General features: G+C 37.8%; 2 protein-coding genes across 8 annotated transcripts in view; both read right to left on the reverse strand.

The window, feature by feature from the left end:
* Positions 1 to 21,471, reverse strand: part of LOC306989869 (sodium/potassium/calcium exchanger 3) — a 164,321-nt gene that overhangs the window by 86,545 nt on the left and 56,305 nt on the right. The window lies entirely within an intron of this gene.
* The window catches only part of sipa1 (signal-induced proliferation-associated 1), a 53,688-nt gene continuing 42,474 nt past the window's right edge, over positions 10,258 to 21,471 (reverse strand). For 4 of the 7 annotated variants that reach the window (XM_079595874.1, XM_079595875.1, XM_079595872.1 and 1 more), the window contains 5 exons: positions 20,651 to 20,749; positions 20,460 to 20,535; positions 18,658 to 18,736; positions 18,323 to 18,524; positions 10,258 to 14,508 (listed from right to left, as the gene is read on the reverse strand). In XM_079595874.1, the coding sequence (XP_079452000.1) occupies positions 18,342 to 18,524; positions 18,658 to 18,736; positions 20,460 to 20,535; positions 20,651 to 20,749 (437 nt within the window). In that variant the 3' untranslated portion in view covers positions 10,258 to 14,508; positions 18,323 to 18,341. The remainder of the gene's footprint in view (positions 14,509 to 18,322; positions 18,525 to 18,657; positions 18,737 to 20,459; positions 20,536 to 20,650; positions 20,750 to 21,471) is intronic. The other 3 variants (XR_013795745.1, XM_079595876.1, XM_079595877.1) reach the window with 3 other exon arrangements.

Below are 21,471 nucleotides of genomic sequence, written 5' to 3' on the forward strand. Positions count from 1 at the left end.
CTGACAAATGACTAGCATGTCAGGGCACGGGAAATTCCCTTAAAGGGGAGGTAAAATACTTAGTTTCAGTCAATCTCATGTTAATCTTGAGTACCTATAGAGTAATAGTGCGTCCTTCATATCTCCAAAAAGTCTTTAGTTTCATCATATTTATAAAATAAAAATACACCTTTCCGATTCTATCCGGAAAAAGCCGAGGTCCTTGATTCTGGGCGTGGGCGGAGCTATAGAGTCAAGCGGGAGCAGCTTGAGCCAGCAGTAACACTGGGTTCTTTGGGAAGCTGAACAAGGTAAACTTTCCCTCACATCCCAAAACACACTTTTTTGGAGACATTCTTGACATCAACCATTCCTATTTAGCGCTGCTGCTGATGATTTCCGGTAGTAGCGCGTCGATGAGTGCGGTCTTTCTCTCCTCTGGTCGACTTGTGCGTGAACGCGCTTTTCCGAGAGCAATGCTCATATAAGGAGTTCCACTCTGGTCTACGTCATTAGATCTACGATAGAAAAAAACCAGCCGAAACGTGTTGCAACCCGGAAGTATGATTTTCAGCACAGAAATTCTCTGTTATTCGTTCAAAATAACTTTTCAAACTTTGGCCATTATTAGCATGAGTAGGCTATCCATCTCTTTAACACTGTAAACAACTCTGAATACATGAAACACCATTGTACCTTTACAAGTAAACTGTAACTTTAACCGTTAAAAGGACAAGATATCGCGGACATTCAAACGGATTTTTATTTATTTATTAGGAATATGACTGACCTGAAGGTCAGCGGTCATACCTGTGAAGCGGTCATCTATGTTTTATCGTAAATAAAACAGTTATAGACCAATCAGAATCAAGGATTGGAACTAATTATTATAGCCTTTATTCTGGCATTATATTGCCCATCTACACCACTTTCACCCCACTATACATTAATCCACCAATAAATCTGTATAGAAATCAAACAAAAAAGAAAATATGTAGGTGTAGAACAAACATTGATTGGCACTCTATCGCTATATCTGTGTGAGGCAATTGTTCAAATACATTACAACTATTCCTAGTAGGCCTACCTTTAGGAAACCTTGTTCATTTGCAGATAGTTGCATTTATTTTTTGCATTATAAAATTTGGCACAACGATGTAACATCATTAAGCAAACTGAATCCAATTTTTCACTAGCATACTGTATATATCCTTGCAACTAATAACAACTTTAAATACACTGTTGAGTAACTTTATATTGATGTTCAGCACCAGGTGGCGACATTTACTGTGTGTTTGTTCTCAGGATTCTTCAATCCCTCTCCAGCAGAATGTACGATAAGATATATGCAATAGGCTATCATATGATAATATTTTACTATTTGATCATGCAGCTTAGATTTGCAGCTACATTTAAGAGAGAGACTATTGTGAAACATGCTTAATGCCAAAATACTTTCCATTGTGCAGTGAAAAAGACCAACATATTTACTCTTAAAATGGTTGAGTCATGTTTCGATGTCCTTCTATGGGCCTTTGGAATATTTTTGCTTAGATATTTAGTTATAGAACTTTAGTTCCCACAAGGATAGAGAAACAACAAACACAAATCATTTACAGAGCACTGGTCCTCAAACCTGATAAGCCACAACGTAAGCATTGGGTTCTCTTCCAAGTTCTGGAAGATATCAGTACACTCAAGACAAATAAAGACAAAATCCAGAGTATTGTTGTCATCAACAGTCCAAAAGTAGGCTACATTACAAAAATAAAAGAGTGAATGTCTCTGAATACTGTTTAGAAAAGGTCTTTAAAGTTGGCCTGTTTGCAGCCTGTTTGTGTTCTACATCACAATAGTGTTTCCTCATGCAATTTAAGGTCAGGGAACTATAGCAGCATCTGTTTTTTTTTTTCTTCACAACATGCACAAAGTCGCTTTCCAAAACTTTCACTCTCTCAGCTCCTTTTTGGTGGAATGTGATGCTAACCTTACTTTAAACTTAGCAAATATGAGCTTATGATGTTCCTCAAAAACAGGAAGTTCAGGAGATACAGGAAGCTCCCACATCTGGGGATGAATCCATGGCCATGAGAGGAAGCACAGGAAACTCATGGATGATGGAGAGTGTGCAGGGTTCAGGCTGGGCTCATTATAACAAAATTGTGACATTCTAAAAAAATTAGGGCTGTCAAAAAATTAATCGCGATTAATCGCATCCAAAATAAAAGTTTGTGTTTGCATAATATATGTGTGTGTACTGTGTATAATTATTATGTATAAATACACACACATTCATGTATATATTTAAGAAATATTTGCTTTTATATACTGTATATACATTTCTATAATTTATTTTATATATAAATGTTTTATATATAAATATAACCAATTTTTCTTAAATATATGATTGTGTGTGTTTTTATATATATAAATAATTATACACAGTACACACACATATATTATGTAAACACAAACTTTTATTTTGGATGCGATTAATCGCGATCTTTTGACAGCCCTTAAAAAAAATATGACAACATATGTGTGTGTGTGTGTGTGTGAGAGAGAGAAACCAACCCGATCTCACGGCAATTCGTACAAATTTTACGAGGTGGCTAATTCGTACCAATTCATACGACCTCACTCGTACGAATGTGTAAGTTTTTTGCTAAATCGCACATATTTTACGAGTTGCCAAAATCGTATGAATTCATACGAATGACCTACCCCTGACCCCGCCCCTAAACCTACCAATCACGTGGGTTTAGACAAATCATACAAATTCGTACGAGTGAGGTCGTACAAATTCGTACGAATAAGCCACCTTTTAATCACTCGTACAAATTCGTACGAATAAGCCACCTTTTAATCACTCGTACAAATTCGTACGAATTGGTTGTGAGGTAGCGTTGGAGAAACTGCATTTAGTTGGGGGCCTTAAAGGTGCCATGTGTATTGTCTGGCAAAAAAATCAAGTCATACTCCACATTCCATACCAGATGGGGGCAGTATACCTCCATAAAGTGAATTGGTCTACTCTAGAGTAACAGATGAGAAACGGCATAGTCTCTATGCTCCGCCCCTACCTTCACAACAACCCTAGAGCCATAGCCGAAGCCTAATAGAGGACGTTTTGCCTCCAGAGGAACGTTGGGTGATGTCAAGTGATTTTGAAACATGACATCTTCAAGCTACTCCCCTTCACCTTTACCAGTGAATATGTTCATATTCGTTTTGTTCATATTACATTTTGAGTTGTATATACACATTGTTTGAATTAAATTAATTTGCCAGACAGCATTCTGTCAACATCATTGGTCAACATCAGACAGCGCACGTGAACCGATCATCTCTACTATAGTAAAAAAAAACACGAACACTGTTGAAAGATACAGTAGGCTACAAATGACCTGTTCGCGCCACAAATTGTTCTCCGTCCTTAGCGACCGAGTCATTGAATGTGAAACAGCCGCTGCTGTCGTCAGCGAGCAGCAATATTCAGACAACGAGGGATTTCTCGAACCCGCGCAGTGCGGCGGTCAGAACACGGAGACCATTCTGCCCCTAGCTATGCGTGCGAAAGCAATCCCGGGTGTGTCAGAATGGGTGCTGAATGTTGTAAAACAGGGCTATGCGCTGCAGTTCGCTCGCCGTCGAGCCCGGACCATGACGAGCGGTCCTTTTCTTATCTGATTTGAGCTTCAGAGCGCGTTTTTTTCCCTGCAGCGGGTGGTGGTGGTAGGGGTCTCTTGCCAAGGGCTTCAGCCATCCTTCCGCTCTCTTCCCTGAATTGAAATGAAGTAGTGGGCTGTACTTTCCACACGATTGACATCAGGTTCAAGTACGCCCACAAGCCGCGCGAGTTATTCGTGTATTGCAGGTTGGCTGGTGATTATGTTGCCCGCATACCGCCTCCCATGGCCGAAACTGGTATTACGACACCTGGCTAGTAATGCTAATGCTAATTAAGGTTGATATCTCTGCAGCACTATAACTAGAATTTTTTTTAATGACATCATCGCCCTTATTTCTTCTCATTCTTTTGATGTGTGTAGCTCACTTTTTGGATATTTTTACCTCAATTTTTACACATGGCACCTTTAAGAACATAAATAGGTAATTTCACACAAATTCATCTAAAAGCGCCAAATTTGGCACAGATGTAGCTCAGGCCATAATTAAATGATTTAGCTAGGGCGCCGGAGCCAGCGACCCTCGGGGCCAAGATGGCGGCCAAATCCAATATGGCCGCTGCCCGAAAAGGGTTCCGGCTATAACTTTTAAGCCAGATGAGATACAAATACAAACTTGATGTCTATTTTACCTTTTTTGACCATTGGAAACCCATAGGAATACTTACATGTATGATTGGGTATATCAGAACCCCCAAATTCCCTAAATTAAATATGGCCGCTGTCCAAAACAGGGTTTTGGCTACACATTTTAAACCAAATACGCTACAAATGAGGATGTGGTGTCTATTTTATATTTATTGACCACAGGAAGTCCATTGGCATATGTATGCTTGTGTAAGTCTTGAACCTTTATTCTTTTCAAGACTGTGGTTGAAAATCCTTTTTTTTTTACCACAACTTTGAAAGTTATTCTCAATGTTGATTAATTTCCTTATAAAAGTGAAATGCTTTCAGTGTACCAGGTGAATGCATTTAAAAATGTAATCATATAAGAAAGAATAAGACACAATTATTATTGAAAGGCAATATTTATATTATGTCAAATTGTTAAAAGAATAATATAGTCAATTTGTCCAAAACTCTTAAAGGTTTGCTTAGCATAACAAAAAACAGCAATAACATAAAAAACAACAACAGTGAATTCTCATGGTCTCTCACATGAATGATCATTATCCCTCACAATCACTAGATCTCTTATCGTCTCCACCATCATTGTTTGTACAAGCACCCTCACATGCACATATAGAAGTGCAACGAACTCTGGCTTTACAGCACTTGAAGTGCCCTCTACATGCTGTCTTGCAGCCACAGTGGAGGAGAATGGTGCAGGCTTTACTGGTGTCTCCGAGATTAGTCCAGTAAGATTAGTCCAGTAAATTCAGTAAGGTTCCCATTCCCAAGTCTTGCTCGTAGAGTCCCCATGCCCATGCATTGAACCATCCCCATGCATTGAACTCTGGGATATCTTGCTGGACAGCGGTTGCCTGATTCTAGTAGAAGCTGGCCTGCAGCAGTACCATTCGAGAAAAGGTGATGTCTAGCTTCATCTACGCGGCTGGAACCACAGCTCTTGCTGTTCATGACGACGACCATATGCTCCAGTCTTTGGACATAGACATCATTGTTGATCTGTTCAGGGTCCAAGGTGAGGGTAACCAGGGATTCTGTGAGATCTGGTGTTGCCTCCCAAGCTTCCCATGCACTCTTTTTCCCATGGCCCAGGAAGGCTGAGGTTGTGTCACAGCCTGTTAAAGCGTGGAAGAGTGGTAAGGCCAGTGACTTCTGGGGACCAAGATCCTTGCTGATTTCATTAGCAGGAATGTCCCTATAGTTTTTTCCACCTGTAAAGCCAATTCAGAGCTCTGTGAGGCCGAGTGTGTTGAAGAAGCGGATGGCAAGGATGACAACATCGCTGTCGACAGTCCGGACAAATGCCTTTTTATGGTCATTGGCCCCAGCATGTGCAATATGCAGGATTATTCTTGTATCTGCTTCTGGATGATTACAAGGCTGAAGGGCAGACATGTCATACCCTGGTCTGTTGGAGAGTACAGCATCTTTCTTGGTGGAAAGGAAGAGTTTACCTGACATGCCATGCTTGGTTATCTCTTCACTGATATATCCAAATATTTCATCCTTGTTGTCCTCATTTTTCAGGAAGTCACTGTTCCAGTTACAATTTTGGAATTTGAGTTCTTGATCCGATTCCTCTGCGTTGGTCAGTTTGTGTTTTGAGGTTCTCCTCTGGATATGTATCAAACACAATATCCAATCGCACGACAGATTCATAGCTCATGTGTGATCTCACAAACCCAGCAATATTGGAGTTAACGTAGTCAAGGAATGTTTTTTCAGTAGTTGGCCGGACCATTTGGACCATTACAGCACAATCAAGCACAACTACAGTTGCATCTCTAGCTGCTGCTACATGGTTTTTTTTCACCTTCATGCATTCGAGAATGTCTGACTTTGTATCACTACGTAAACGCCCCTGGTTGGAAATGCTGGGTGGCTCCCTTTGATTTTCTAAGCTAAAGAATTCTGCAATCAGGCCTGGACTGAAGGGAAAGGAACCGCTGTGTGATGAGCGTCATGTTTTGCTTGTGAAACCCATTTTTTGTTTTGTGCTTGGCTTTTGTGTCAGGTCGATTGGCAAATGTCAGTATATTTGTCCGAGCGATCATATCTGATACAGGCTTGGTGACCTTGTCAAGTCGTTGCTCTACATAGGCAGCATGTAGGGCTGTACCAACTTCGTGAGCAGTAGTGAGCGAATCAGCCACTTCTCTTTCCATAATATCTTGGGTGTCGAGTGCTATGAAGTCATGATTCGCTGATAAAAAAGGATTTCCATGGGAATCCCTGGTTACCCTCACCTTGGACCCTGAACAGATCAACAATGACGTCCATGTCCAAAGACTGGTCGTCATCATGTAAAGGAAGAGCTGTTCCAGCCGCGTAGATGAAGCTAGACATCACCTTTTCTTGAATGATACCAAGTATCTTGAGAACCTGCCTCCCACCCAAGCTGCACGGATTCAGCACATCAAAAGAGCACTGCTGCAGGCCAGCTTCTACTGTAATCAGGCAACCGCTGTCCAGCAAGATATCCCAGAGTTCAATGCATGGGGATGGTTCAATGCATGGGCATAGGGACTCTACGAGCAAGACTTGGGAACCTTACTGGACTTACTGGACTAATCTCGGAGACTCCAGTAAAGCCTACACCATTCTCCTCCACTGTGGCTGACAGCATGTAGAGGGCACTGCAAGTGCTGTAAAGCCAGAGTTCGTTGCACTTCTAAATGTGCATGTAAGGGTGCTTGTACAAACAATGATGGTGGAGACGATAAGAGATCTAGTGATTGTGAGGGATAATGATCATTCATGTGAGAGACCATGAGAATTCACTGTTGTTGTTTTTTATGTTATTGCTGTTTTTTTGTTATTCTAAGCAAACCTTTAAGAGTTTTGGACAAATTGACTATATTATTCTTTTAACAATTTGACATAATATAAATATTGCCTTTCAATAATAATTGTGTCTTATTCTTTCTTATATGATTACATTTTTAAATGCATTCACCTGGTACACTGAAAGCATTTCACTTTTATAAGGAAATTAATCAACATTGAGAATAACTTTCAAAGTTGTGGTAAAAAAAAGGATTTTCAACCACAGTCTTGAAAAGAATAAAGGTTCAAGACTTACACAAGCATACATATAAATATGCCAATGGACTTCCTGTGGTCAATAAATATAAAATAGACACCACATCCTCATTTGTAGCGTATTTGGTTTAAAATGTGTAGCCAAAACCCATTTTTGGACAGCGGCCATATTTAATTTAGGGAATTTGGGGGTTTTGATATACCCAATCATAAATGTAAGTATTCCTATGGGTTTCCAATAGTCAAAAAAGGTAAAACAGACATCACGTTTGTATTTGTATCTCATCTGGCTCAAAAGCTATAGCTGAATCCCTTTCAGGCGGCGGCCATATTGGATTTGGCCGCCATCTTGGTCTCAGGGACCATTGGCTCGGGCGCCCTGGCTAAATAATTTCAGTATGTCCTCAGCTACATCTGTGCCAAATTTGGTGCTTGTAGATGAATTTGCTCGAACAATGGGGTGTAAGGCCCCATACTAGAGTCAAAACTGCTTTTTTGGACAGCGGCCATATTGGAATCGTAGGAATAAGGGGTCCAGATGCACCGGGTCATAAATATTAACATTCCTATATGTTTCCCATGATCAATTAAGCTGAAAAAGATATCAAGTTTGTATTTGTAACTCATGTGGTTCAAAAGTTATAGCCGGAATCCTTTTCGGGCAGTGGCCATATTGGATTTGGCCGCCATCTTAGCTCCGAGGGTCGCTGGCTCCGGCGCCCTAGCTAAATCATTTCAGCATGACCTGAGCTACATCTGTGCCAAATTTGGCGCTTTTAGATTAATTTGCGTGAAAATGTGCTTAAGGCCCCCAACTAATTGTGACATTAGAATCTCGAACGATTGAAATTAGATGCAAATCAATCCCACATTAAGTTCAGGACATGTTAGTAAACAGTACATTAACGTGACTAGTATGTGACTACCTTGAAACCGATAACGGTGTGTCTTTTGATAATTGCGATCTGCTCTCGTCCAATTTCCCGATCCAAGGATTACAGTGGTCACAATGCTTCCAGTAAGAGAAGTTCCCGAGTCTGTTCCAGTGAGTGAAGTTTCGAGTCTGCTCTCGAGAGGGAAATCCCAGAGCCCAACCCAGAGTATCGCAATGTCCATAATCAAGTCACCTTCATTTATATAGCGCGTCCTTTTAACAATAATAGATTGTTTCAAATCAGCTTTACAGTGAAAGGAAATTAAAGTAAAAGAGATCGTTTTAGTTTTACAGCAGCTCTAGAATAATGTTATTGTCCAGCTAAAGTTAGTTTTGATTGATTCACTTCCGTTGCAAAGATCATTATTAACTCATGGGCCACTTACACTTTGCTTACACTAACACTTATGTGTGTCTGCATGGCCAAACACAAATCCACACCAGTCCCTGAGCGCAGTCCAGAGTTTGCTCCTGCCCATGAACCCGCTCCAGAGTCCGCTCCGGTTCAAAACCCCGCAGCTCCTCCCAAGAAATTGGAGAAATAGTAGCCTATAGCTTTCGGGTCAAGGCCACAGAGGCCCTGGAGGCTTCCTAGCCTGCCTCTATAGGCTAGACCGTCCCATTTAACAATGCTCAGCCCGACTTTCGCAGCCTTCAAACGTGTGTCCTTTGAAGTCTGAGGGCCCTATCTTGCACCCAGCGCAATTGACTTTGAACACCGACACATGTATCATTCCTATTTTGCACCCGCGCACAGCAGACTTTTCCCTCCACAGACGCACGTCGGTAAATTAGGGAATGAACTTGCGCTCGCGGGGGCGGTTCAGCGCAAAGAGGAGTGTGTTCCGGCGCAAAACTGCCCTGGTGCTATTTTCCAGATTTAGAAAGCAATTGCGCCACTGACCAGGAAAAAAACAGTCTAAAGACAGTGGCGTGTTGCGCGTTAGTGATATGGTATTTTAAGGGCGCGTGCTTGGCCATAATGTAGTGTGTTAACGCGCATCCACTTTGATTCTCTAATAATTATAAACAGACGCAGCAGTTTTCATTTTTGCAAATCATACATTATTACAAGGAAAAATATTAACACATGAGGGAAATCATTGTTGTGTCCGTGAAGATGTGAAAAAGATCTATCTAGATTTTAAAAAAAAATCTAGATTAGGCTACACATTTACCCAAATTATATGCCTGTTTAACTGAAGCTAATTTGGGTGGGTTTCTCCCATCATCCCCAATGTCACTTCTCTGTGTTGTATGGCCCTGACGAGAACATCGGTCTCTTTGGCTGTGAACTGCTCCTGGCGTGCGCCTGGCAAACCTGCCGTTATAATAGCGATCCGCCATGGAACAAGCGCGCCTGCTCTTAAAGGGAATGTGAGAGAACGCTCTGATTGGTTTATTTCACGTTGCGCCCAAACCACACCTATGAATAATGAAGCTACTTCAGACCAACCCCTTTTAGATTTGCGCCAGGCGCAAGAGTCGTTTATCCCGCCGGGAAAATAGCAACAGCGCCGGGATCCGCCCACAAAGTTACTTGCGCTTTGCGCTTTGACACTTGCGTTTCAGATCGTTAAAATAGGGTCCTGAGTCTTTCGAAGCATACAGTCTTTGAATTTGGACACAGCCAAAGTAGCTGGAGTAACTTTTCTCTATTTACTGGGTGAGTGAAGCATGCAATTTCCCGCGAAAAACATCCCATCCATTCTAAAATATAAACACTAATAATAGGCTAGAAAATCAGGGTAAGACCAAAAAAAAAAAAAGTTTTGGAATAATGGTTGAGGGTATTGACTTATTTAAATTGTGTACATTTAAATAGACCATAAAAGGTTTAGAGAGTGGCATGCTCTAATTTACTACAGTAAATCTTTTTGGACATCCTTCAGTGTGTAAAAAGATTTTGTTGATGTGAGACAAAAATATAGCAAATGTTTTATGAGTTCAATGACAATCCTTAAGACAAATATTTGATACATTTCTGACACCAGCTTGTACAGAAACAAGTTCAGTTTTTATTGCCAGGATCCCTCAGATTCACATAAACAATACTTGATCCCTATTAATGAAAAGAAACAAGTATAGCTCCAGTGATCACCATACAATTTCTTAGTATGTTTTGACTAGACGGCGTATTCCTGTTGGTCCAGTCATTATTCTTTACAGATTTCACAGACCAGTGTGCATAGTGTGTGGGTTTGTGGTTTGCCATACACCTACATTTTTAATGTGACAATACTTACTTGTAAAAGTGCCTGCTAACTAGTGATTCTGTTCCAGGATCTGATTATTTATGGGATTAGTAGATATAATGGTATTTGTTGGCAGGTTTGGCAATTTAGAACAGTCATTGACATCAGTGTATAGTAACTACAAAGACCTAAGCCTAATCTGTAAATCTGTCCATGGGCATGACATGGATAGCAAAATGACATGAAAAAAAGCAACACATCAAGGAATGTTCGGCTAACAGTGGAAAATGTACATTCTTAGGAGTGGTTCGGAGAGTTTGTAAGAGGCTTTTAATTGTACAGTCTGTAAATACCACAGTTGTTGGTAGTGGAACGATACAAAATTTGGCACTACAACAATCCAGCCACAAATTTCCAGTGGACTATGCTAGTTTATCTGCATGACTTGCATGGCTTCATTCCCTGGAGTGACTGTGGCTTTGTTCCAGTGAAAGCAGGCTGTACTTTAAAAGTCGCATTGAAATCAAAAGGACCAACATTTTGTAAACAACAGAATTGCATCATTAACACATAAATCAAACAGTAAGCATTACTATATGATGAAAAGCATTTATGGCTCCATAAAATACCATGCCATAAAAAAAGATAGGAATTAGTTTGACATTTCCAAACCAGTCCCTTTAAGAATTTCAAGTCACAAATGTGTCTGTGAGTAATTTAGTCTAAATGCTTTAGTTCTGATTTGTTTTTCAGGAAGGTTTTGCTGTTAAAGTGTCCTGATCGTATCATTAATAACAATGCAACTGGGCCACCACAGCAGTTAAGAGTTAACATTTCAGTATCGAACAAAAGGTATAATACAGCGTTGACAGTAAAAAAATAATGATAAAATTATTAAAAACATGAAAAGATGGAATGTCACACAATTTTTTAAGCAGCCACGGTTGTAACTCGCACTGTCCCTTTGAGTTTGTTTTCCAGTGTAATTTCAGAGAGTAGTTTACCACTACGGAAAGTCTCTCTACGGTTGTTGTTATTATTCAGGTAAATCAAAATATGACCTGCTATCATGTCATGCCTTAATATTCTTACAATTTAAAATTAAATAAAATTAAACATTCATTGGATCACAAATTTGCATCTCTTCCCTTCCAGTTCAAATATACATATCTAGCAATAACATCCACATTTTCAAGATTAATAAGTTATTACATTTTTATAAATACATACACAGATACAGAAGGTGGCTTAGAAATTGCTTGTTGCACTCGCGGCGCTTTCTCAGCCTCCTATCTAAAAGACTATGTCGCACACAGATGAACAGGAAATAGTTCTTTTACATTGCTCTTTTGCTAAGTAAACCCCACAAAATGCATTACTGATTGCATAAAAGCTGCATCAGTGTTATTCCTGTCTGTAACAATTATCGCGCTGCATTCATCAAACTCAACAATTTCTCCACTAATGGTAACAACTAATCAGTAAACTCCAGCTCCATCTGGATATAGACACACATCAGAGGGAAGTAACACTTATTTTGGCTCTACATTTCTTCACAGAGATGAATAAAGATATAGATTTATAATTTCATTGTAATACATCAGAATCTGCTGGTACCAGGTTATCACAGTGACTCTAAAATAAAAAAAACCTCAACATTTGAAGGGGAGAAGACATGTATGACGTATGGATATTTAACATTTTGCTTCGTTTCCCTTTGCATGTAGGTTTGTGGTGGTGCCGTGTGATTAATTTAACTTCAGTCCGGCTTGTTTTACGAGTGTCCAGTCAATATGCTCTTCCTCTTGTCACATTTTCATGTTATTATCAGTGCACCTTTAGGTGAGGTAAAGAGAGATATTATATGGAAAAGAAGAGAGACAAAATAGCAGTTTTATGTGCTGTCTCACAATTCAGTGTAAAGCACTCTAGGCAATTTGTGTGAGAACAAAGTAGAACTGGTCTGGCTCTTCTCTTAATTCGTTGTGAGCTGCAAACACTTGAATCAAATTGGAAGTAACTTAACTTAACACTAAGAATTGCTTCTCAAATCAATGTCTTTCAAGCAGGTGTCTGCAAGGCTCATTCAGATTCAGTGGGATCAGACATAAGACTTATATAAGACACATGTGCACACACACACACACACAGACGCATCTCAGATGTCAGACACTTTGTCCCATTGCTGAAATCACAGCTAAACAACCGTGAAAAGGCATGAAATTAGCCTTTTCTTCCCTCTCTCTGGTATGCGTCAGTAAATATCCTTGATCAATTAAAAAAAAGTGTCCAGTGAGTCTAAATTCTAAATTCAACTGGCTATTCAAAGCAGGAATGAGTTAACTCAAATTATTTGTGCTAAAACAAGGAATATTCCAGCTTCAACTTCAGCTCAACATGCTGTGGATGACCACAGAACACAATGTTGACTTGTCCCTTGTGAAAAAGTACACTTTTAAAAGCATATTTTTAAAATAAAGAGTTCTTATTACAGAAATAATATACTTTAAAATAATATACTTGAGTGTGAAATTAATGTAATTGTTATTTGCAATTACATGAAAATGTATTTTAGTTTGAATTTATATTAAATGCAGTTAGATGAACTTTAGAGTGCATTTTCGACCCGCTTAAGCACATCTTTCTAAGTAATTTCTATTGTCTTTGAAATATGGTTAAAGTGTACTGTTATATATATTAATAAGCATATATGGTAAACTAAAATATACTTTAAAATCATTTCTATTGAAACTTGTATGTTATGTAATTAAGTATATTTAAAATATATTAACTTTAAACTTATTTAATAACATACAGTTAAAATGATCACAATAAGTGTACTTCTTTGAAACATGACAAAAGATGATTCAATCTATGGCTAAAAAGTGCAGTTAAGTGTGTTAAGAAACAATCATGAGTGTACTCTCTTTAATTACACTTAAGTGGCCTTTTATTTTAGCAATATTATCTGCAAGTAGGCTACAGGTTAAAAATATACTTTTTAAGTATTGAAGTACATTTCAAGTGCACATTCAATACAATTTAGCGCACTTATTTTTCACAAGGGTAGTCCTAAACAAAAATTCTGTTTACCAAAATGCACGTATTTTCAGATTTTCACCGTCAGTTAGTAACGCTCTTGGTGTTGGCATATTCACTTTAGAGATAAGTGAGAAGCCAGCCTTTTACCCCATTGCCAACAGAGAAAAGGTCAGATCGGGTTCTACCTATTCCTGACACTGTGATGGTTAATAGAGGGTTACAGTCACACTGATATTTTAATCATTTTCTTCTAGTAAGAAACTCTATATACACTGAAGTACATGGTCTGGAACTCCTGAAGCCGTTTCAACACAGGTAAGGGGAATGTATTGCTAGGTATCTGAACACGATAGTTTTTTGTGACCATCCGGTGCACTATGTAGGGAAGAAATACTTAAAAGTATAATATGAGTTTCAACAGTTACTGTCACTAAATGTCTTCTAAAGTCAGGTCTGATGGTTGCAAATAATTACTTTTAGATCAGTCAGATGGTTTTGAACTGCTTGTAAACAACACTAGCCGATGTTAAGGGCAAGCTTCCAAAAGTGTTTCCTACGAGTCTGGTTCTTGCACCGAAGGCTATCATTGTTAACAAGCTGTCACAGTGATGAGACTATATGTGAATCTAGCCCTGAAAACTGTTTAGGATGAAACAGAGATTTGGATGACTTGTTAAGTATATTTTGAATCTACTTTAGCCGACCAGTTTGTTTTCGTGCACTTTTCGAGTAAGGCTTGTCAATGTTCTTGTCACTTAAGAGAAGTTTTTAGGGCATTGTTTGCTAGTTTTGCATTGGCCTTTAGATCAGTCTGTCGATCTTGCTTGCTGCCATGGTTTGGCCTTCAATGCTAGCAGGGTTTGTTGACGTTGCAGAGCAGTTCAGTGACCTTAATGAGCCGCGCCACGGTACTCTGGGACTCTTCCTGCAACCGCTGGTTGTTCTGCCTGAGACTTTGCACCTCTGCTTGCAGCGTTGCCTTGTCCTCCTTCTCCTGTGGGAAGCATGCAAACATAATGTCTTTCAGGTTTGTGCGTTCTCACTCTGTATTGATAGGACATATCCACGCCACAAGAGGGTTTACTATATCTCAATATGTTGGTGGTATGAGACAGATACAGACGGGCGGACATGATTTCACCAAGTAAAACCAGTTCCTGCTTCGACATCCAACATCCTGCCTCCAACTAAATTCCAATCAACCAGTCAGATTTGAGGGAAAGGTTTACAGTTAATGTCAAGTTTAGGCTTACAACAAGGGTTAGGTGCTTTTACACCAGTCTTATTCACTTATCATTTCCCTCTGATTTTAGAGACAAGTTATGGATAGAGTTAGGTTTAGGGGTAAAGATAGGGTTAGAAATATGTTTTTGGATAGGATTGTTGTTCCAGGATCAACAAAAAAGTTTTTACTTGTCTTACTTGGCAAAATCACAGCGACCATTGAATACAATGGCTTGCTTGACACACATTTACCAGCAAATGCCACACACTATTACAAGCTGCAACGCAGACAATGATCCTTAGATCACTTGCTATACAAAAAACAGAGTGGATAAATGACGACTAATGGTTCGTACACTGAGGCCCTGATTTACTAAAGGTTTGCATATGATGTATTCACTTTTAAAAGTTGGCAAGTTGGAGTTGGTAAGATTTTTTAAGGTTTCGAGAATGAACTTATTTTAAAAGAAGTCTCTTATGCTCACCAAGGCTGCATTTATTTGATCAAAATACAGTAATATTGTGAAATATTATTACAATGTAAAAGAACTGTTTTCTATTTGAATATATTTTGAAATGTAATTCATTCCCGTGATGCAAAGCTTTGTGGAAACCGTGATACATTTAGTTCAGGATTCTTTAATGAAGTTCAAAAGTACAGCTTTTTTTAAAAAAAGGATAGATGTCTTTACTGACACTTTCAATCAATTTAATGCATTCTTGTTTAATAAAAGTATTATTATTATATATATTTTTTTAAATCTTACTGACCCCAAACTTTTTTAAATATATATGATTGGCATTTCAACAATTGCAATACATTAAAGGGCAATATAAATGAATAAATAACACTTGGAATGGACATTTGGCAATAATTTGTACACCTTAGAAAAATGTCCTATTTTGTGTGTGGAAAAAGTTAGTACACCCCTACATATATGAAGGGCAAATTAGAACATTAAACTGGAAGGCCACACTTTATAAACCTCAGTAAACTGGTCTGGTTTGGTCATTAACCTTAAACAAATAGAAAAAGCTAAATAAAATCGAATTGAAATAAATGCTGTTTGGGGACTTGAAGCAGGCCATATAAGAAACCTCTCCTCTCTAATATTTATTTGAACAGTATTTATTTAAAATATGAACATTGTAAAGGTCAATTTAATGCATTCTTGCTGAATAAAAGTAATAAATAAAGGCAGTCTATGAATTCTGCATGGAGGAATGGGCTTACAATTATTCGAATGTTAGAGACTGATAGACAATTACAAAGTTATTTCTGCCAAATGGATTCAATACCAGCTACAAAACGAAGGGGTGTACTTATTTTTCCACAATATATATTTGGAATATAGTTATATTGTAGATTGAACAAGTAAATAAGTAGCTTTTATTTGTTATCTTAGTAAATCAGGGCCTGCACGTTAGCTCTCGATTGTAAAAGCAGTCCAAAAGTGGCATCAGACATGTATACACAGGCTGCATCAGTGATACGAAGCATTCAATAAGCAAGAAAAGAAAAATACATGGATTATAATGCAATATGCATGTGTCTGAAATATCCTGAGTGATATTCATGCATGGAAAGCAATGATGCGTCTAAAAATGGTAGTAATTGATGATAGATTGTTATCTGTGCATGTATAATAATGTTTTATAAGGCCACACTTTTAATCTCAAGATGACCAAAGGGTTTAGTAGACTATATGGTTTACCTAGATGAGTGTGCTGGATAACTGTGGGACATTATGCAGTCAACCATGCTCAGCCTCTCTTTCCCTTCCTGACCTTATGCCGATAATGTGATCAAACAAGAGAGACCTGGGACCCCAGATCACCTATATTCATCCTGAGGGGCCTTAATCATAATATATTATGTTATATTATAGCGTTATTATGTGTGCATGCACTTCATTCATACGGTTGTGGTCTTTGTGGTCTGCAGTAATTCTATGATCCAATGTTTGGATAGATTTATGCTTGTCCTCAACTCATCTATTGAGTGCCACATGTAGCTCTTTAAAGACAGTTTTGTAGCTCAAAGTCAATATAATTGAAACTACAATTTCAAAAACTACACTCAACAGAAATTGATCTTCCATAAATTATGCTCTAGTTATTTTAATAATTTGATTTGTATTGTATATATATTTTTTATTAGATTGTTCTTGCCCAGTTTTGCTGTTGTTGTTGCTGTTAAGCACAGCAGAAAAATAGGAAACAGAAAAAAAAAAAAGAGAAGAATTCACCTTCGGGGCTTCTATAAGATTATGCTTTCCATGCTCTAATAAAGTATTATTAGTAGACATATTCTAAAATTCTCAAAGAGTATTTTAAAACTGGGTTATTCTAAACCAAATAAATATGTGAACTGAATTGGATTCTTATTTCTAAACTGGTCTAAATCAATAAATCCCTCATAATGAAAAATGTAATATAAGAATATCTGGTACCACTTTATAACACAACTTTATAAATGCATTCACTAACAGTGAGCAATACAGTTGTTACAGTTTTTGTTAATCTTTGTTAATGTTAGTTAATACAATTACAACTGCTGGTTGTTAGTTCATGTTAGCTCTGGTACATTAACAGATATAACTTTTGATTTTAATAAAGTAAATGTTGAAATGAACATTAACTAAGATTAATAAATGCTATTCTAAAAGTATTTATTAGTGATAGTTCATGTTAACTAATACAGTTAACTATTTTTTACAACTGGAATGTTATTGTAAAGTGTTTCTGTACTAAAAATGAAAGGCCACATACACGCTGCAAAGTGTCAGCAATCACAACCACATTTAAGTGCACTTAAAGGGATAGTTCACCTAAAAAGGAAAATTGTCATTACTTAGCCTCAAGTTGTTCCAAACCTGTCTGCGTTTTTTATCAACATTCTTTAAAATAATCTTATTTTGTGTTCAGCAGAAGAAAGAAACTCAAACATGTTTGGAACAACATGAGGGTGAGTAAATGATGACAATTTTCATTTTTGGGTGAACTATCCCTTTAAATGCTTTAAACATTTGAATTGGTGAATATGCTAAATTGTCAATTGATGTGTGAATGGAAAATAACATACGATAAAATGTTTCCAGTCACTAGTATCACATAGCATCTGTTTTAGGGCTGTGCCAAATAAAGATATATAGATGCCAAAATGCTGCTATCGTTATTAATATAATATAAAAAACATGTATGATAGCAACCTATGTATGCTGTGGTCATTAATATGTAACCCCTCATGTGATTTTGTTAGATTTGTAAAATTAGTACCCTTTATTTGGGATGTTAGTAAATCAGGGTCTGAATATTAATACCAGTTGGAATCAACTGCTTCTCATAGACAGCGTGTTTTTCCTTGCCTGTCACTAAACCAAGCATTGATTCGGCGCTCAACAAAGTACATAAATGTGTTTTGATTGACATGGGCTTAGGCTTTGCTTCTCAACTTTTATCACTATGTCCTTCACATTCTTGAGTTAAACTTCCGCATCATTTTGATGTTAATCAAGTGAGAACTGTCATACATGTTGTTGATTTTTGTTACTGATTGAGTAAAAATCTCATGCTCTACTTGCCTTCACTGCCATTGGTCGGTTAGTGTTGAGAGTGAGCATGGCTGCCCATTGTCCCTCCAGCAATCTTCTCATCTCCTCTGTTCACCCTGCTCAATGACAAGACAGGTTTCTTTTGCTTGTCCCGCCCTACCTCTACAGTCCCTCTGTTTGATTGGCTCTGTGAAGCAGCAGTGGCTCTTTGAAGTAGCGAAGAGGGCAAGGACTGGACAGGGCAGATATACAGACAAGGATGGGTGGATGTATTTAATGGGAGATATTTGAACGGGGTTACTGTGTGGGAAGTATGCTGCGACAGAGAGAGCTGTGCTGTGACAAACCCACAGAGGACAAAGTACCTTTTGGAGGTCGTCCTGCAGTCGCTTCAGCATGGCCTCTAACTGGGACACTTTCTCCTCGAGGTGACCAGGCGAGTCACTGCGAAGGCAGGGAGAGAAAGAAGAACACAAAGGAACACAAATACATGGTGTGATATATCATATGATATATATTTTGCAACATATGTAGCCTATATTCTTTTAGAGCATTTAGACTGTAAAGGCTCAATGCTGAATAACAGGGACCACATTTAAAGTAAACGTAAGATTTTTTTAAAGGCATAAAGGGTCATGAAACTTTGAAAAAACAACAACTCATTGTTAAATGTTGCACTGTAAAAAGTGGTAACATGCCATTGTTACGTTAAAGAGTTATTTCTACTTGATTTAACCCACAAACATTTATTTTGTTGGTATACATTAATTCATTTAGGTTGACTCAGTGATGTTAAATAATAATTTTGACTTGAATAAAACCTGAATAAATTAGACGTTACCATTTTTAGGTTACAAATATTTGAGCAAATTCAAATATCTTTCAAAATTCTAAAGTTGAAGAAAGAATGTGATTACTAAAGTCTGCATGCAGTATGCATAAAATACAGTAAACGTATTATTGTGAAATATTATTACAATTTAATTTATTTTCCAATGAGAATATAGTGTAAAATGTAATTTATTCCTGTGAAGCAAAGCTGCATTTTCAGCACCATTACTCTAGTCTTCAGTTTCACATGACCCTTCAGAAATCATTCTAATATGTATAATTTGCTGCTTAAAGGGATAGTTCGGCCAAAAATAATATTAAACCCATGATTTACTCACCCTCAAGCCGTTCGAGATGCATATGTCAATCATTTTTCAGACTAACACATTTTCAGTTATTTTAGAAAATGTCTTAGATCTTTCAGTGGTTATAATGTCAAGTAATGGGGTCCACCTCCTTCAAGTCCCAAAAATGTGCATGCATCCTTCAAAAAAGTAATCCATCCGGCTCCAGGGGGATAAACGAAGGCCTTCTGAGGGTAATCCGTGCGGTTTTGTTGTAAAAATATACATATTTAAAAGTTTATAAATGAATATAACTGGCTTCCGGCAACGGTCGACGCGGGTTCACGGGAGATAGTTGCCGGCGTATGGCGTATGACGTAGGACGTAGGAAGCGTCGTGCCGTAGAATGAACGCGACAGCGCAGCCAGAGAGCAGAGCAAAACAAAACTACACTCAGGATTTCCGCGATTTAAAAAAACGTGTATTTCTATGTTCTACGTCACAACGCTTCCTACGCTACGTCCTACGTCATACGCCGGCAACCATCTCCCCCTGGAGCTGGATGGATTACTTTTGTGAAGGATGCATGCACATTTTTGGGACTTGAAGGAGGTGGACCCCATAACTTGACATTATAACCACTGAAAGATTCATTTTCTAAAATAACTGAAAATGTGTTCGTCTGAAAAATGATTGACATATGCATCTCGAACGGCTTGAGGGTGAGTAAATCATGGGTTTAATATAATTTTGGCCGAACTATCCCTTTAAGAAACATTTCTATTATTATCAATGTTGAAAACAGTGTGCTGAATAATATTTTTGTGGAAACCATGATTAATTTTTTTCCTTCTGGATTTTTTGATGAATGGAATGTTCAAAATAACAGCAAGGTAAATTTAAGTCACGGGCATAGGGGAAAATCTACCACAAGTGTGTACTGTAAATGTTTTTGGCAGGTTAGTTTATAGCTCTCTGCGAGTTGTGTCTCTCCTCCTCATGTTGTGAGTATAATCGAATGTCAAAAGAATGCATGGCACAGTCATTCTCACCTGTCCTTGAAGTCTTTAAACTTGGTTTCCGTCTGACCTGGCTGAGTCTCTTGAGTTCCATCTCCTGACTTCCGATCTGAAACCCAGCAGGAAATGACATTAGTAATGTTCCATCTTATCACTGCAAAAGTTACCAGACCAGCATTCTTCAGTGAACAGACTAAACAGACTTTCACATGCTCATTTCTCACCTTCTCGAGACAAAGCTTCCAGAATGTTCCGACAGGCGCTGGCCAGATCAGCAATCGACTGCCACTCTTCCTCAGATGAATCTGTTGTCTCTGAGAGAACTGAAATTAGCAAAAATATATTGTAAAAAGAGCTTTCTTTGGAAAGTATTTAGTATTGATTATTTCTTGGAATCTACTAGAAGTGTCTTTGTGAATTTTGTTAAAATTAGTGGAATTTGTGTGTAAATTAGCACTTTAGCAGTTGTAGTGGATAAATAGCCTTGTAAGAACTTTAGCATACATTTGAAAAGAGACTTATTACAGAAATACCATACTTTAAAATAATATTTTAATTGCAATTAAATTCAAATGTATAATAGTTTAGAGTGTTTTTTGACCCACTCAAGTAGGACTTGTAAATTTACAATGATTTCTGTTGTCTTTGAAATACAGTTGCTGTTTAAAGTGTACTGCTGAATGTACTGACAATAATTTAACAAATATTTTTTTAATGTTATTTCTATTGAAACTTTTCATGTACATTCAATTTTATATATTTGTAATTACATATTTGTAATGATGAAGTTTCAATTCAATACATTTAAAATACATTAAATGTAATATCAAATAACACACTACAGTTACAATTATAATCATACTTTACATGTGCTTTAGTATGTTAGTCAACACATCCAAATAAGTGTACTTTATAGCACTACAGAAGATTATTGAAACATAACATGATTTGAAGTTGTTAAAGCAGTCCGCAGTTCCCTTTTTTTATCTCTTGGTTACTTGCCACATTAGGTATTATTTCCCTTTTGAGCGTACAGTCAAAATTT

This window comes from Phoxinus phoxinus (assembly GCF_949152265.1).
Source record: "Phoxinus phoxinus genome assembly, chromosome: 2".
Classification (NCBI taxonomy): Eukaryota; Metazoa; Chordata; class Actinopteri; order Cypriniformes; family Leuciscidae; genus Phoxinus; species Phoxinus phoxinus.